Below are 16,449 nucleotides of genomic sequence, written 5' to 3' on the forward strand. Positions count from 1 at the left end.
TACCACACCCGGCTAATTTTTTGTATTTTTAGTAGAGATGGATGTTGGCCAGGATGGTCTTGATCTCTTTATCTCATGATCCACCCGCCTTGGCTTCCCAAAGTGCTGGGATTACAGGCGTGAGCCACCATGCCTGGCCCCATCTATCTATATTCTTAATCAATAGGTTAAAGTATATCCCCAAGGCTTGGTGGATGGAGGGAGTGACATTTATTCCAGGCCTTCAAGGAAAATTTTTGGGCCAGGAAGATTATCTGGAAACAATGGTCAGTATGAGACTAGTAACTGGGAAACCATCTGGAGTTAATACAGTAGTTAGCAAAGAGTTATGAGGCACTAAACTAGGGTAGGAGATGTTTAGATGAAGAGGGAAGAATAAATGCAAAAAATTATTGAAGATGCATATTTTTCCTTTCTGATATCTCAGGATTTTAAATATTCCTAGATTGGAAGTATATTCACATCTTCCTTTCGTTCCAGATACTAAATTTTCTTCCCTCCTTTTAAAAAGTGCCTAGGTATAAAACAGAAACAAACATGTAATTCATGGCTTATATTCGGAATAACTTTTATATATTTAATATTTCAAGGGTCTTAAACAATGGAATCTTTCAGATCTCTGTACTGCTAGGTCCAACACTATAACTACCAAAGTCAATTATGTTAAGTGATGAAGTTAGTTGTAGAAAAAAGTTATAAGATATAGGTGAAATCTGCCACGTGCAAATCAATGTACATGGCATTCACTCAACATATATTTACTGAGTACTTATTATGATACTGTATTCAACAAGAGACCTGATGTCTGTCCTTAAGAAGTTTACAGGCCAAAGAAGGCCAAGTCATTTGCCTACTTCTTCTCTTTTTCCTGCATATATAGTTTCCAAATTTTATGTGGTCAAATCTATCCAACTTTTATTATTATTATTATTATTATTATTATTATTATTTTTTTTTTTTTTTTTTTGAGACAGAGTCTCGCTCTGCCACCCAGGCTGGAGTGCAGTGGCGCAATCTCGGCTCACTGCAAGCTCCGCCTCCCAGGTTCACGCCATTCTCCTGCCTCAGCCTCTCCGAGTAGCTGGGACTACAGGCGCCCGCCACCACACCCGGCTAATTTTTTGTATTTTTAGTAGAGACGGGGTTTCACCGTGGTCTCGATCTCCTGACCTTGTGATCCGCCCGCCTCGGCCTCCCAAAGTGCTGGGATTACAAGCGTGAGCCACCGCGCCCGGCCTATTATTATTTTTAACCTTTACTCAAAAAATTACCAAGGTTATACAAACACATACACAACCTGAAAATCATATCCACAAATAAACGCATGCTAATATCCTGGTAAATTTTTATCCAGACATTGCTTCACTGACTCTTGCCTTACCTAAACTACTCAAAAACTATTTTCACTTGGAAATACATGGTCGACATTTTTTTTATGACAATGAATAGAAATCTACAGTTCAGGTTTAATGACTGCGTGACATTAGTATTATCAAAATTTAACCAACTTTTTTTTCATTTTATGCTATTAGAGCAAATGGCTACATGTAGGCTTATTAAATCAAAAGAATATCTATATATGTGTAGTTTATATTTAGTCCTGTGAGAACTGCTAGCTCATGTTCTTCAGCCTGCATTCTACTGGGGTGTTGGGGTCTTTTTCTTCATCTGTAAGGGCTCTTTAAATAGTAAGAATGTTGACCCCTTGTCAAAAAATTACAAATGTATTTTCCCAGTTTACTGATTGCCTTCAATTTTATTTACAAGTCTCTGCTATATGTTTTGTTTCTATTTAGTCAAACGGACCACTTTATTTTCTGCTTCTGATATCATGTCTTTGCTAACCTACCCTGACACTGTAAAAATGCCAGCCTATTTTCCTTTTATCTCCATGCTTAATTTTTAATTTAGATTTTAATTAAAAAAGAACATTTTATTTCACACTGATAAACTGCCATTACAAAAAAGGAAAAAAGAACATACTTAAGTATGGGGTAGCAATTAATCCGTCCTTTCCCCATAACAAATAGCCAGCACCTTCTTCCAAAATCTTCTGTAATTGCAGAATAACTATAATTTCCCTATTAATTTGAAATATATTTATCTTATTAGATTCTTACATACACTGGGCTTATCTTCTGAATGTTTATTTCTGAATGTTATTCTTTCCACTTATTGTCCAATACCGAATCAACACCAGCATACTTTTTATTAAAATTGTTAGGGAAATTCCGGTTATTCTATTCTAGTTCTCCAAAATATTTTAGCTATTCTAGCAATGAACTATAGAAGTCATTCAATGACCATGCTCATACTATTGAAAAAAAAAGGTTAGGATTTTGATTGGTGTTACATGAAATTCAGGAGTAATTTGAGAAGCATTCTTACCCAGGAACATGGCATAATCTTTGTTATTCACATATTGATTTACGTCCCTCTTCATCTATATATACCACATGTCTAATTAAGTTTACTCTCCAGAGTTCTTTAGCTTTTTTTTACTACTATGAATAAAACGTATCTCTCCTTTTGTTATCTAAATGTTATTAACATTTAAAAAGTTTACATACTTATTTTTTATCCAGTTACCCCATTAATCTCTAGCAGTTTTTCAATTTATTCTCTAGGTAGATAAATAGTATTTGTACATGATAACACATTAACCCTCTTTACCAGTACTTATATCTTATGTTGATTTTTTGGGGGGGGAGGGGGGATTGGTATAATTACTTTGGCTAACAATTACACACTATATTAAATAATAATGGTAATAGGATAATTTGATAGCCTATTTTGATGTTTAACTAGTTTTCATGATGCATGACAACTGGCAATGTTTTCAGCTAGATGTTAAAAGATTGTAAGTATGTTATTTTACCTTTAAATTGATATAAGTCACTGTGTTATGACTTCTCCTCCCCCATTTGACCTGCTAACAAATAAATATTAAATTTTCAAATATTAACTCATCCTTACACTCCTAGAAGGAACCTTAGTCACATATTAGCCCGGATAATCTCGATCTCCTGACCTCGTGATCTGCCCGCCTCGGCCTCCCAAAGTGCTGGTATTACAGGCGTGAGCCACCGAACCTGGCTATTCTTTTAATATTCTTACAAATTCAAGGTGCTAGGTAAGATCACAAATCTAATTCAAAAGTGGTACTATGTTGTTTTGGGGGGTAGAGGGATTTAATTTGATAAAATGAATCAAAAATAAAATTTTCAATAAATAGTATATGATACTCCATTACAAGTATGTGCACAAGCAGATAAAATTACAAATTCTACCACTCCTGGGGTTGGAATTCAGATTATTTTTAACCTATAGTTTTTGCAATTGTTAATAACTAAGAATTAGTTATTCTAATAACCAATTCATTCAATTTTTGAAGCTGCTGAACAACTCTGACTACAGAGTTTTGTCTCACCCATGTTCACCTGACCTCTTGCCAACCAAGTACCACTTCAAGCATCTGACAACTTTTTACAGGGAAGGTGCTTCCACAACCAGCAGGATGCAGAAAATATTTTCCAAGAGTTTGTCAAATCCTGAAGAATGGATTTTTATGCTACAGGAATAAACAAACTTATTTCTCATTGGCAAAAATGTGTTGATTGCAGTGGTTTCTATTTTGATTAATAAAGATGTGTCTGAGCCTAGTTATAGTGATTTAAAATTAACGGTCCAAAACCGCAATTACTTTTGCACCAACCTTATATATAAATTTTGGTTTCTTTGTCTATTTCTGTAGGAAAGATACCAAGCAGAACAAATGAACGACTACTAGGTTAAGGATTATGAATATTTTTAATGCACATGATAAATTTTATCAGATTGCTAGCAGGGATATTACTCTCCTGTCAGTTTTACTGCAAATCCTTTCCCCAAGGTATTAATCCTCTATTAATACAGAGGCAGTATAGACACAAAAACATGGTTAACACAGTTTGAATTATTTATTTTATTATTTTTAGAGACAGATGTCTTGCTGTCATTCAGGCTGGAATACAGAGGCATTATCACAGCTCACTGCAGCCTCAAATTCTTGGGCTCAAGCCATCCTCCTACTTCAGCCACCTTAAGGCTACAGGCAACACACCATCATGCCTGGCTAATTTTTATTTTTTGTATAGAGATGTGGGTCTCTCTCTGTTGTCCAGGCTGGTCTCAAATTCCTGGCCTCAAGTGATCCTTCTGCCTTGGCATCCCAAAGAGCTGGAAATTGCAGGTGAGAGTCACTATGCCAGGCCCAAGTTTGAATTAAAAAAATATATATATTTGAATGTGCCTAGAATTTTCTTTGGCAAAGGACCTAGTTCTTTTGAAGACAAGGTCTTGCTGTGTTGCCCAGGCTGAACTTGACTCCTGGGCTTGAGTGATTCTCCTACCTCAGCCTCCCAAGTAGTTGAGAGTTACAGGCACATGCCACCGTGTCCAGCTAGAATCTAATTCTTTTTCAATCTCCTAAGTAAAAATTCCACGACAATTTACCAACTTTTACATTTATATTTAGGCCTGTTCTGAGTATTTTGTTCCATATATACATCCATTCTTGCATCAATATTATACTAAATTTAACTATTAGCTTCATACTAGAAGCTAGTCTTACACCTCAAGAGAAAGTACTTCGTTATTATTTTTTCAATTTTTTTCTTTTTTTTTAAAGGTAGACTTCAGAATCATTTAATCAAATTCCAAAAACAAGGCAGTTTCATGGGAATTATATAAAGACAGAGAGAGAGAGAGAAAGATATATATACACATATATATATTCTTTCCACAATGAACATGAAATTTATCAAAGGCTCATGTATGATTCATGAAAAAAAAGAAAAAGAAATTTCCATTTCCTCAGACTTTAAAAATACTTCTCAGTAACAGTTTACTCCATATACCCAACTAAGGTTATTCCTAGGCAGTTTCTTAGTTTTGTTAAGTTTGGGAACAAAAAAATTGGTATTCATTTACTTTCTTGGTATATAAATGATTTTTAAAAATATATTTATACTTTTTATATATTTACTCTTCTATCCAGTGATATTAATAAACTCTTACTATCATTATTATTAGTATATATATATATTTTTTGAGATGGAGTCTCACTCTATCACCCAGGCAGGATTGCAGTGGCACGATCTCAGCTCACTGCAACCTCTGCCTCCTGGGTTCATGCTATTCTCCTGCCTCAGCCTCCCAAGTAGCGGGACTACAAGTGCCCATCACCACGCATGGCTAATTTTTTGTATTTTTAGTAGCAATGGGGTTTCACTGTGTTAGCAAGGATGGTCTAGAACTCCTGACCTCGTGATCCACCCATCTTGGCCTCCCAAAGTGCTGGGATTACAGGTGTGAGCCACCACGCCTGGCCTAAACTCTTATTATTAATTCTAAGTTTTTCAACTGATTACTTAGGCTCTTTTAAGAATAGATCCACATCATTTACAAATAATGAACATCATGCCCCTGCCCGACTTTGATAATGACTTTTATTTCTATAAAGTTTCAGCTTTTAGGAACTTAAAATCTTTAATGTATTTCTTTCTTCTTTTCTTTTCTCTTTTCTTTCTTCCCTCCCTTTCTTTCTTTCTTTTTGAGACAGAGTCTCACTCTATTGTCAGGCTGGAGTGCAGCGGCACGACCTTGGTTCACTGCAACTTCCGCCTCCCAGGTTCAAGCAATCCTCCTGCCTCAGCCTCCCGAGTAGCTGGGACTACAGGTGCACGCCACCACGCCCAGCTAATTTTTTCTGTATTTTTAGTAGAGACGGGGTTTCACCATGTTGGCAGGATGGTCTCAATCTTTTGATCTCATGATCTGCCCGCCTCAGCCTCCCAAAGTGCTAGGATTACAGGCGTGAGCCATTGCGCCCGGCCAGAATCTTTAATGTATTTATTAATCCACAAATACTCTACAAGAAAGAGTATTCTGTGTAGAATAATGACCATATAATAATTACTCTTACAGGCCTGATACTATACTGAGAACTTTATATACATTATTCATTCTAATGTTAGCCCTATAAAGCAGGTATTGCTATTCCCATTTTACAAATGAGGCTCAGAGACTTTTTTTTTTTTTTTAAAGACAGAATCTCCCTCCGTCACCTAGGCTGGAGTGCAATGGCGCAATCTCGCCTCACTGCAACCTCCACCTCCAGGTTCAAGCAATTCTCCTGCCTCAGCCTCCCAAATAGCTGGGATTACAGGTGCATGACCAGGCCCAGCTAATTTTTGTATTTTTAGTAGAGACAGGGTTTCACCATGTTGGCCAGGCTGGTCTCGAACTCCTGACCTCAGATGATCCACCTGCCTTGGCCTCCCAAAGTGCTGGGATTACAGGTGTGAGCCACCACGCTTAGCCTCAGAGACTTTTAGTAACATCATATAGTTAGTAAAGGGGACAGCTGGTTTTCAAGTAAAGGTCTGTTTGATTCTTTCTATTATAGAAATCCTTTCCCCTTTCTTAATGTCTCTTTGGTATTCTTGAAAAAAACAAGAGAGCCAACAAATAAAAGTAATTCCTCAGAATTTACGCTATTTTGTAGCAATATAACTTGCGCATTTGACTGCTGCTTGATTTTAAAAATCAAATATTTTCCTACGTTGCTTTTTAAGAGCAAGGTGTGTCCTGTGAATGTTTCTCACTGTGAGACTAGGGCAGAAGCTCAACAACAACAAAAAAGGCTGGTGATTAGGAATCCTAATTTCCTTCCAACCAGGGTATGCGATAACAAAGACACTTTTCCTATAATCCTTTGCTAGTCAGGATGTGAACTGCTATACAATCTCCTGTTCCCAACCTTAACTATAAACATGCATTAACACACACACCAGATAGATACACAAACATGATAGTCTATTTCAGCTAAGTTATATTCTTACTACACCTTAAAAGCTGTTAAAAAAGAAATAATACAAATGGAAATCTGGTACCAAGATTTCTTTATACTATTCTTATTTGACTAAATCTCCCTAATTTTTGGTGAATACTAGAAGAAAATATTTCAAATAAACAGTATAATTTATCTTTCAGATAAATGGAATTTTATTATCCTGAGGTATATAGGTGGTAACTTATGAGGTATAATCTTTTTTTTTTTTTTTTTTTGAGACGGAGTCTCACTTTGTCACCCAGGCTGGAGCGCAGTGGCGTGATCTTGGCTCATTGCAAGCTCCACCTCCTGGGTTCACACGCCATTCTCCTGCCTCAGCCTCCCGAGTAGCTGGGACTACAGGCACCCACCACCACGCCCGGCTAATTTTTTTGTATTTTTAGTAGAGACGGGGTTTCACTGTGTTAGCCAGGATGGTCTCGATCTCCTGACCTCGTGATCCGCCCGTCTCGGCCTCCCAAAGTGCTGAGATTACAGGCATGAGCCACCGCGCCGGGCCCTTATGAGGCATAATCTAATCTAGAGACAGAAGAATAAACTAAATCCATAATTTAAAAACTGGCAATTTACAGCCAGGCATGGTGGCTCATGCCTGTAATCCCAGCACTTTGGGAAGCTGAGGTGGGCATATCACCTGAGGTCAGGAGTTCGAGACTAGCCTGGCCAACATGGCAAAACCCTGTCTCTACTCAAAATATAAAAATTTGCCGGGTGAGGTGGCGGGCGCCTGTAATCCCAGTTACTCGGGAGGCTGAAGCAGGGAGAATCACTTGATTCTCCATCTCAAAAAAAAAAAAAAAAAAAAAAAAAAAAAAGAAAAAAAGGCAATTCACGTTTTCCAAAATAAAATCTAAAAAGAAGTAAAATCCAAATGAAATAAGAACTTTAATAAAAGTTCTGATTTTAGTTGCAATATCTGCTACTAAAAATTTATCTAATTAAATTCAAGTTCATTACATTTATTCAGCAAGTTGGTAAACAGGAACATGAAGTGGGTTTTTTTATGAAAATTTGAAATATTCTGTTTGTTGCAACCTGAAAGGTTGCTTTAGCATCTAATTTACTTTGGTATTTTGATTGTATAATATTTAAAAAACTGATTTAGAGACAAAGTTATGAAAATCACAAAGAACTTTTCAATTAAGCTGATATTTGCAGGAGAAACTGGTAAAAAGATTGTCACAAAATACATTAAGGTATCACAAGTGCTTTCAATTACATCCTTTGCAAGTCACTGTCAAAACCAACGGACCAGATGATTTTTCATTGACATCTAGTTTAAAAATGCACAAGGACTTTAGATTTAAAGCTGTCTTAAAAAAATTTGTTTTTTTTTTTTGAGACGGAGTTTCGTTCTTGTCGCCCAGGCTGGAGTGCAGTGGCACAATCTCAGCTCACTGTAACCTCCATCTCCCGGGTTCAAGTGATTCTCCACTGCCTCAGCCTCCCGTTTAGGGAGGGATTACAGGCACCTGCCACCACACCCAGCTAATTTTTGCATTTTTGGTAGAGATGGGGTTTCACCATGTTGGCCACCTTGGTCTCGAACTCCTGACCTCAGGTGATCCACCCACCTTGGCCTCCCAAAGTGCTGGGATTACAGGTGTGAGCCACAGTGCCCGGCTGTTCTTTTAAAAATTTTACGCTAATTATACAAGCCCCTTTGAAAACAATCAATTGATAATAATTTCTCACTTATTTCATTCATCCCCTGCTCCCTCAACCATGTCCCACCCAACTTAATCACTCAGAATTTTAATTCTTTGCTGAATATTAGTGTTCCACCACTTTCCTGCCCTCACCCCATCTTATAAATATGAATATAAATTTCCTAAACTTACTACTTTAAATGTATCTAACCTTTTTTATAACCATTTCTGCTGTTATCTGTACACTGTCTAGTCCTTCTTTGTCGTCCTGGGAAAACTGATCCCTGACTTGAGATCTCTCTCTTCCTCTGTAAAGACAGATGTAAAGTAACTATTTAGAAAACACGCCATTTCTTTTTGTATCAGAAATACTCATACTGAAATTTTTTATGCAGACCTGAAACAATCATTGGTCATATATTCAGAAAGGTTTTAGATACGTACCTGCATTGTCTTTGCAGATACTAGAAGAGCTACTATTCTCATTGCTTTGGTATAGGTGCTGAGTTCTAGTCTCTTGGGGTACAGATGATGTTTGAGTCATCCCTTCTTCTAAGGCTTGTTTTATCCAGCGCTATAATCAGAAAAGAACCAGAGAATTATCAATAATTATTTAAAACTATTTAGTACACCTGTTTTAAACGTATATCAACTGGTGAGTGATACAATTCAACACACTAATTCAGTTACACAGTCAAGCATTTTATTGTCTTGTGTCTCAGCATATTGGAACATTGTCCTATCAATTCCTTTTAACGGACAAAATTGAGGAAATCTGGATTACATATAATGAGATCCCATCAAAAGACAAAAACCAATAAAAAATGATTACTATTCAACTTTTCATACTGTTTGGGATGGTGTAAAATGGCAAGACTTAGAAAGAAATCTTAACATTTATTTAGGAGAGACTGTGATCATATAGAATAAAACTAATACATAAAAGAAGTGCCTAGAAGGAAGATAAAGATCTCTTAAAAGTTGTCTGCCCTGTGCTAGAGACGTGTGAAGAGGTAATAAAAAAGATTCACAGGAAGATTTTGGATGAGGATTAATAGCTCTTCACTACAGGTACCAAAAGTGTTTCCAAAAGGTTTATTTCAAATGAAACAACCTATGGGAATCCCCCCTCCAACAAGTAGTTTGGTTAAATTATGCATGAGCAATGCAAATCACGAAATGAACTTCAGTAGAAATCAAAAAAAGGGAAAAAGTCAAAAAGAAGACCTATCAGTCACAAGTTTTTGGTAGTAAAGATTAGAATAAATTGACGAGAAATAAATTTAGGCCAGATAGTAAACCTGCAAAGATTAGGATAAGATTATGCATCCTGTGGAAGAGAGAAAATTTCTTACCTGTAATTGTGTTCTCTTAAGATATACAGTTGTAGGTTGCTCACCACTCTGTGGCTCTCCTGCCCTGACATAAGACAGATCGAATTTTGATAAACATCAATTTCTGAGTAAGACCCTCCCCCAATAGGAAGAGCAAAGGTGAATTATCATAATTTATACCTTTAGAGAACATGTATTACAGGTAAGTAAATATTCTCTTCGCCAAAGAGAGCAATTCTCATAGATTTTCCCTCTTAGAAACCTAGGAAATAATCCACAAAAATTTTACCAAAAAAAAAAAAAAAACTCTTACATCATACAAACGTCATTGTGGCTGGCCAAATGAAAGCAAAACTAAAACTGTAAACATTGGAAGGAAGAGTGAACAAGGATATAAAAAAGAGCTCTTAATGGTAATTTGAATCACGTAAACATTTTAGGATACAACCAGGTCTCTGAAAAGCAAACACAAAAACAAAATAAAAAATCCGAAGAATGAACTATCTTAGATACAGAATATTGATGTAAAGATGAATTGTCAGAACCATACATATAGCCTTAAAGCTTAGAAGAGAACTTAGAAGTCATCTTGTTCAAAGCACTCATTTTATAAATGGGAAAATTAGGCTCAGGAGTGAAAAATCTTTTGTTATAGCCACCTTTAAGTTTTTCTTTTCAAAGCAGAAAACAATCATTTGGGGTCACTGAGCTTTCCTATCTGAGTAATTTTTTAATATTTCCAGGGTCTAGTAGATGTATTCGTAAAATAATTTACATTCTGGATCTGATGACTACAAAAAGGGAACATAGAATCAGAACAGGAGTATTCTAGAAGAAAGATGCTACCATGGTTAGCTATGAGGTGAAACACAGCAAATATGATCAAACCTACTCCTCCAGGTTCTGTTGTATAATTTTACAATATTTCAGGACTCATATAAAAAAGGAACATGGACATTTGTTTGTATCTAACAAGATACAATTAACCTCATGGATAATAAGTTAATTTTAGATGCACCTACTCGGCAAGTTGTTAAAATCAAAAGAACATTTCTCCCTTCTCTGAAACTCTATTAAAGTATATTGCAAAGGAGTTTTCTGGGAGGCTTCAAGATGGATAAATATTTTAAAGGTCTCGTTATTATGGGGAAAGAGCAAGGAAGTAATACAGGTTTTGGAGTCCAGAAGCCCTGGCTTGACACTTGGCTGTGAGGCTGGGCTCAGTAGCTCCTATCTGTAATCCCAGCAGAATGGGAGGCCAAGGTGGGCAGACTCCTTGAGCTCAGGAGTTTGAGATCAGCCTAGGCAACATAGCAAAACCCTGTCGCTACAAAAAATACGAGTATTAGCCAGGCGTGGTGGTGTGCCTGTGGTCCCAGCTACAGGAGAGGCTGAGGTAGGAGGACCACTTAAGCCCAGGAGGTCAATGCCACAGTGAGCCTGTGATGATGCCACTGCACTCCAGCCTGGACAACAGTGAGACCCTGTGAACCCCTACTACCCCCAACCAGAAGAAATTTGGCTGTGTCACTTATTAGCTGCTTCACTTTGGGCAAGTTACCAAACATTTCTGAGACAAAGCTTCTGGATATATAAATTTAGGACAATGATCCCAATTTCATGAATGGTTAAGTGAGATAATGTATGTGAAGAAAGCTTATAGTACAGTACTGAATGCTCAGAAGATTTTCAACGAGTCCTGGTTCAACTAAATTTCAATGCTTTATTTGGAGATCTACAGATAACGCTCCAGTGTATAAAATAAAATATTAATTATCAATGCAAAGCATCAGTCAGACTGGTTTTTCTAAGAAGTCTGGAGACCAAATGCCCTATACACAATGTGTTTAGAAGAGGAGTTTAGAGAGAACAAGGTGAAACACTACTGAAAGCCTTGTTGGCCACTTATAAATGTTTTTAAAATAACAACTGAGGATTTGAAAAATGTAAAATGCTTTTTAAAAACTATGATTCAATTTAGAAACTCCAGGGATATCATAAAATGTTCTGTCAAATACTTGAACTCCTCCTCTTTTCAGAAGTTGCAAAATAATAATGATAAAAATAAAAATAAGTAGCATAAGAATCTGAGTACAACTATACAGATACAACTTTAATTTGTCCTATACTGGTAAGCTTTTAACTTACGAGGCCAGGCCCTTACCTCTTTAGTGAGATATGAAACAGTGAGCCTATTAGAAATACACATTGTTCTAAATAATCCCATGGAGGGTTTTCTCATCTATCTGATTAACTTATACTCTGAGGGATTTTCAGAATTTTATTACAATTTTGTTGAATAATGAAAATGTTCTTAGGTTCTGCATTAGGTAAGTCCTTTCTAACCAATTTTAAGAATTCTTCTTCACTGCCATAAAGCCAAGTTCAATTCTAGCTAAAACATTCCATTTCATTTTATTTTGCCTCATAAAAAGCTGTATTTTAAAAAATAGAATCTTGATATGTGAACAGCACACAATAAAGCAATGATTTAAACTTAAACAGTTTTTAAAGATCCTATTTAAATAGTCTTGTTATGATAATCCTGTGTATGCAGCCTAAACTCTTCCTAAAGACTAACCATTATACATAGATAAAAGAGCTTGAGTAGAGCCTGTATAAATGAGATTAAGGATAGTCAGATACACTTGGAGAATATAATACAGACTTGTGTTAAATGGAATTTCTATCTGTTGCCCGTAGAAATTTAAGGATGTGCTACAGATACAAGTATAAAAGCAGAACCAGGTTAAAAAAGCTTAAAGAAATGCATTTTCTACCAGATTTGAAGTTATAGTCCTAGACACGTTTTTGGTTTTCCTAAGTCTCTGCTAGTTGGAAAAGATGGAAACAGAAAAACTGCAAGCCAGCATTAGAATTATCAAGAAGGAATTTCAATTCGAGAGCCTAGTTCATATTATTTGCAGCTCAGACTTCATTACTCATCTGTAATAAATAATTGCCTACACTCCTTAAAGAACCAAAATAGGAGATTGTACGACCTGGCTTGATAAGATGCTTCAACAGTTAACATCCTTAGAAATGGTCAAATTTCTCTTTGGGAGTTCTACGAGGGTTTCCCCAAACAAACCAATAAGTGATTCTAATATTTAGGTAAGATGTGCAATTAGGAAAAGACTTTCTGCAATGTGCTGCTCATTCAGCAGTAGTGTCCTTCCTTTTTGCAGATTCCTATTGCCCTCCTCCCCTCCATATCCCACACCACTTTGGCTCATCTTTCAAGCCCCCCTCCCCCCGAGAAATAATTTCTGTTCTTTGGAGAAAGAGAAAAGCTTTAAGTTCGGAGGAGTCAGGGAAGACCTGCCTGGAGTTGGAGACTTCATCACATCAAATAATCTACATGCAGCATCCTCATGTACGTGATGCCAGTGGAGGAGGGCAATGGCAGACACTGAGGAAGGCAGCCTGAATCCAGATCTGAGGATAAGAGAAAAGGGTGTTCCAGGGAACAGACTCTACCTCAAAGGAAGACCAAATGAAAGGGTATCCTATACTTCTAGAAACACGGAAAACGACATCACAGATCTGAGGGAGTGATCTATTCCTAAGAGACACCTTTAGAAAATATGCAGGGCTTCTGGGAATTAAGAAAGAGCATTCCAAAAACACCACCAAACGCTACTGCCACTAGATCCAAAAACAGTAAGTAACTAGAAAGAGGAGAAAGAGGCAGAAACAGAGAGGGAAAGAGAGTCTTTTAGGGTAGATTCCGTATTCTCTTGGAATAAACAGTCCGACTTGTCATTTGATCAAGGAACAGGAATTATGCCAATTACAATAGGATTTTTCCTCTAATTTCCTTCAAGTGATGATAGTGGATAACAATGGTTGAATTGATTCAAAACACAATTTAATTTTTTTCATTTATGCAACAGTGTTCTAGAGGACCCAGGGCCTAATCTCACACAATAATCATAAATGGACATGTTAACCCATATCACATGAGCACACACAAAACATATCCGTCCCTACCCAGTTATCCACTGCTGTGTGCTCTCATTCAGGAACCTCAAGGGTTCTCAGAAGAGACATCAGTGACCAGTCACAAATCTGAGCACCAAAAATGCAATATATTCATTCCACCACAGCCTCACAGACTCTTGATGAATTAGTATTTATGGCTGAACAACTAATTCATTATAAACTCACATGGGCAAAGTGGCTATCTAGAGAACATGTTATTTATATCATGATAACAGGAATCTTAGGCTTAAAAAAATAAAGCACACACGCAAACACAACAAACACACAAAAACACAGACATACCTTCTTACAGGAGCTGAATGTGCCATCAGGCAGAAGGGGCCTTCGACGTCTCTCAGGGATAAAGGGTGAGCCAAAGCGAATGTAGTGTTTGGGGGTGGTGCAAATTAACGGGGAATGGATAAGACCTGGTAACATGTTTAGGGTCGTTGCCAGTACAGTTGGATCCGTCGTGATACGTAAAGGGCACTCAACAGGGCACTCTTGCTTCTCTGCTTTGTCATTCAACCATTCTGTAACTAGATACTAAGGTAAAAAAGAGATCATTAGTTTATAAATCAAGAGGTAGCAGTGTAGTTCAGAAAGACAAACGTCATCTAGAAACTAGGACAGAAGGAGATGCAGCAGCTGCAGTTAAGTATGAATTGGGCAACCAGAACACAAGGATATCTTCCTTCACCCTCTCCATGCCCACTAAGAGAGGAATAATTTCAGCTATCAGTGATTTAAGCTGACTAAAAATAAGGAAACAGGTAGCAGGATGACTCCAGCCTTTTGTGTCAAAGCATTTTAGAACTTTCAATCTAGTAATATTGAGATTAGTTTCTTCTGGGGATTATAGGTCCTCTCATTTCACTAAGACAGCCCTTGCCAGACTGGACTTATACAAGATGCATTTGTGACTTACCTTTTTGGTTTTGGGGTATTTAGATGCAGCACGGTTGACATGGGATCCAGTAATTGACACCACAGTTGGGTCAGACCCTGTTAATGGCCTGTTTTCTCCTGAACTGTCTATACTTCCAGCTTCAGTAGGAGTTACTAAACTGTTGCTTCCTCCCTCTTCCAAGGCAGCTTGTGACAATTCTGCCTGCTGTGCATTGGCCTGCTTCTGACGCTTTAGTCTTTGGGCTGAACTGGTCCTGTACCGAGAAATTCGACTCTTCGGCCGGGGCCTAGAAGGCTTTGCTGGAGGTGGCTTGGGGACTGGTTTTTCTGCAGCAATATCCTGTAGCAATAATAGGGTCAGATGCTTTACCAGAAATGTTTTATCAGCAAACAGTCTAATTTCCTATTCACTTTAAGCATGCAGAATGTCTACTGATGAAAAATATAAGGATTAGAAACACTAATTTAAAATCTAATTTTTAAATACAAAAATGTATACACTTAAATGAGCTAAAAAGGCTAGGGACAAATGTTTGCGTTAATTATTTCTAATAAGCATTTATAAAATAGGCCAATGAAATGGTTCCAGTTAAGCAGTTAATGGCCTTATTTATTGTGATATGGAGCAAAGCTGAAAATACTGATTTTAAAAATTCCAAAAGTTAGGTAATTGACATTAGCAAAGGTGAGGATGAGCAAAGGTGCTGAAGTCTTTTCAGCTCTTACCCCTGCTTGGGAAGACCTCCGGGTGTTCACACCAACACTCTGTGGGGTGCTCGGGATGGTAACATTTGACGCAGAGTTGCTAACTTCAGATTCAGGGGCTTCAGTTTTTGTCTCTTCACCAAGAGGAGTCTCTGAGGTGGTTGTAGTAATCTCTACATCAGAGTTGCTCTGTTCCAAGGGCTGATCCCGCCGCTTCTTTCTTTTCTCTAAGTTTTCAAAAGCATGCATGATGGCTTCTACCTTTCTATCTTCCCTGGTCTAGAAAGAAATAGTATTGGTGTAGAAGGAAGCTTCAAATGAGGACGAGTGGATAGCCTTTATAAAAGTATTTTTAATGGAAATTTATAGAAATTCATTTAACTACCAGTAAGATGACACATATAACTTGGAAAACACAAGATTAACAATAAAATATTTCATTTTAAATGTGGGGAATAGTTGTAAATAAAGGCAACGTCAAACATAAACTTTTCAAAAAGGGTCAGTTATTTTGAAACTTTTTAACATGAAAGAAAAATAGGATGGGCGCAGTGGCTCACGCCTGTGATCCCAGTACTTTGGGAGGCTGAGGTGGGAAGATCATGAGGTCAGGAGATTGAGACCGTCTTGGCCAACATGGTGAAACTCCATCTCTACTAAAATACAAAAAATTAGCCAGGCATGGTGGCGCATGCTTGTAATCCCGGCTACTTGGGAGGCTGAGGAAGGGGAATTGCTTGAACCCAGGAGGCAGAGATTGTGATGAGCTGAGATTGTGCCACTGCACTGCAGCCTGGTGACAGAGCAAGACTCGGTCTCAAAAAAAAAAAAAAAAAAAAAAAAAAAGTGACAGGGTCATAAACACACAGGATTGGTTTCAGCATAAAAGTAGAAAATTTTAGTTCATATGACTAAAAGGGTTTAAAAAAACTTCAAAACTCACACAAACCTAGAAAATTCCTAATTCAGAGCA

At 37.3% G+C, this 16,449-nt stretch overlaps 1 protein-coding gene across 33 annotated transcripts in view; it reads right to left on the reverse strand.

Moving 5' to 3' along the window:
- Positions 1-16,449, reverse strand: part of SETD5 (SET domain containing 5) — an 81,137-nt gene that overhangs the window by 15,683 nt on the left and 49,005 nt on the right. For all 33 annotated transcript variants that reach the window (XM_055259345.2, XM_063630445.1, XM_055259341.2 and 30 more), the window contains 4 exons: positions 15,498-15,755; positions 14,791-15,111; positions 14,166-14,408; positions 8,989-9,118 (listed from right to left, as the gene is read on the reverse strand). In XM_055259345.2, coding sequence (XP_055115320.2) covers positions 8,989-9,118; positions 14,166-14,408; positions 14,791-15,111; positions 15,498-15,755 — 952 coding nt within the window. The remainder of the gene's footprint in view (positions 1-8,988; positions 9,119-14,165; positions 14,409-14,790; positions 15,112-15,497; positions 15,756-16,449) is intronic.

Source organism: Symphalangus syndactylus, chromosome 21 (assembly GCF_028878055.3).
Source record: "Symphalangus syndactylus isolate Jambi chromosome 21, NHGRI_mSymSyn1-v2.1_pri, whole genome shotgun sequence".
Taxonomy (NCBI): domain Eukaryota; kingdom Metazoa; phylum Chordata; class Mammalia; order Primates; family Hylobatidae; genus Symphalangus; species Symphalangus syndactylus.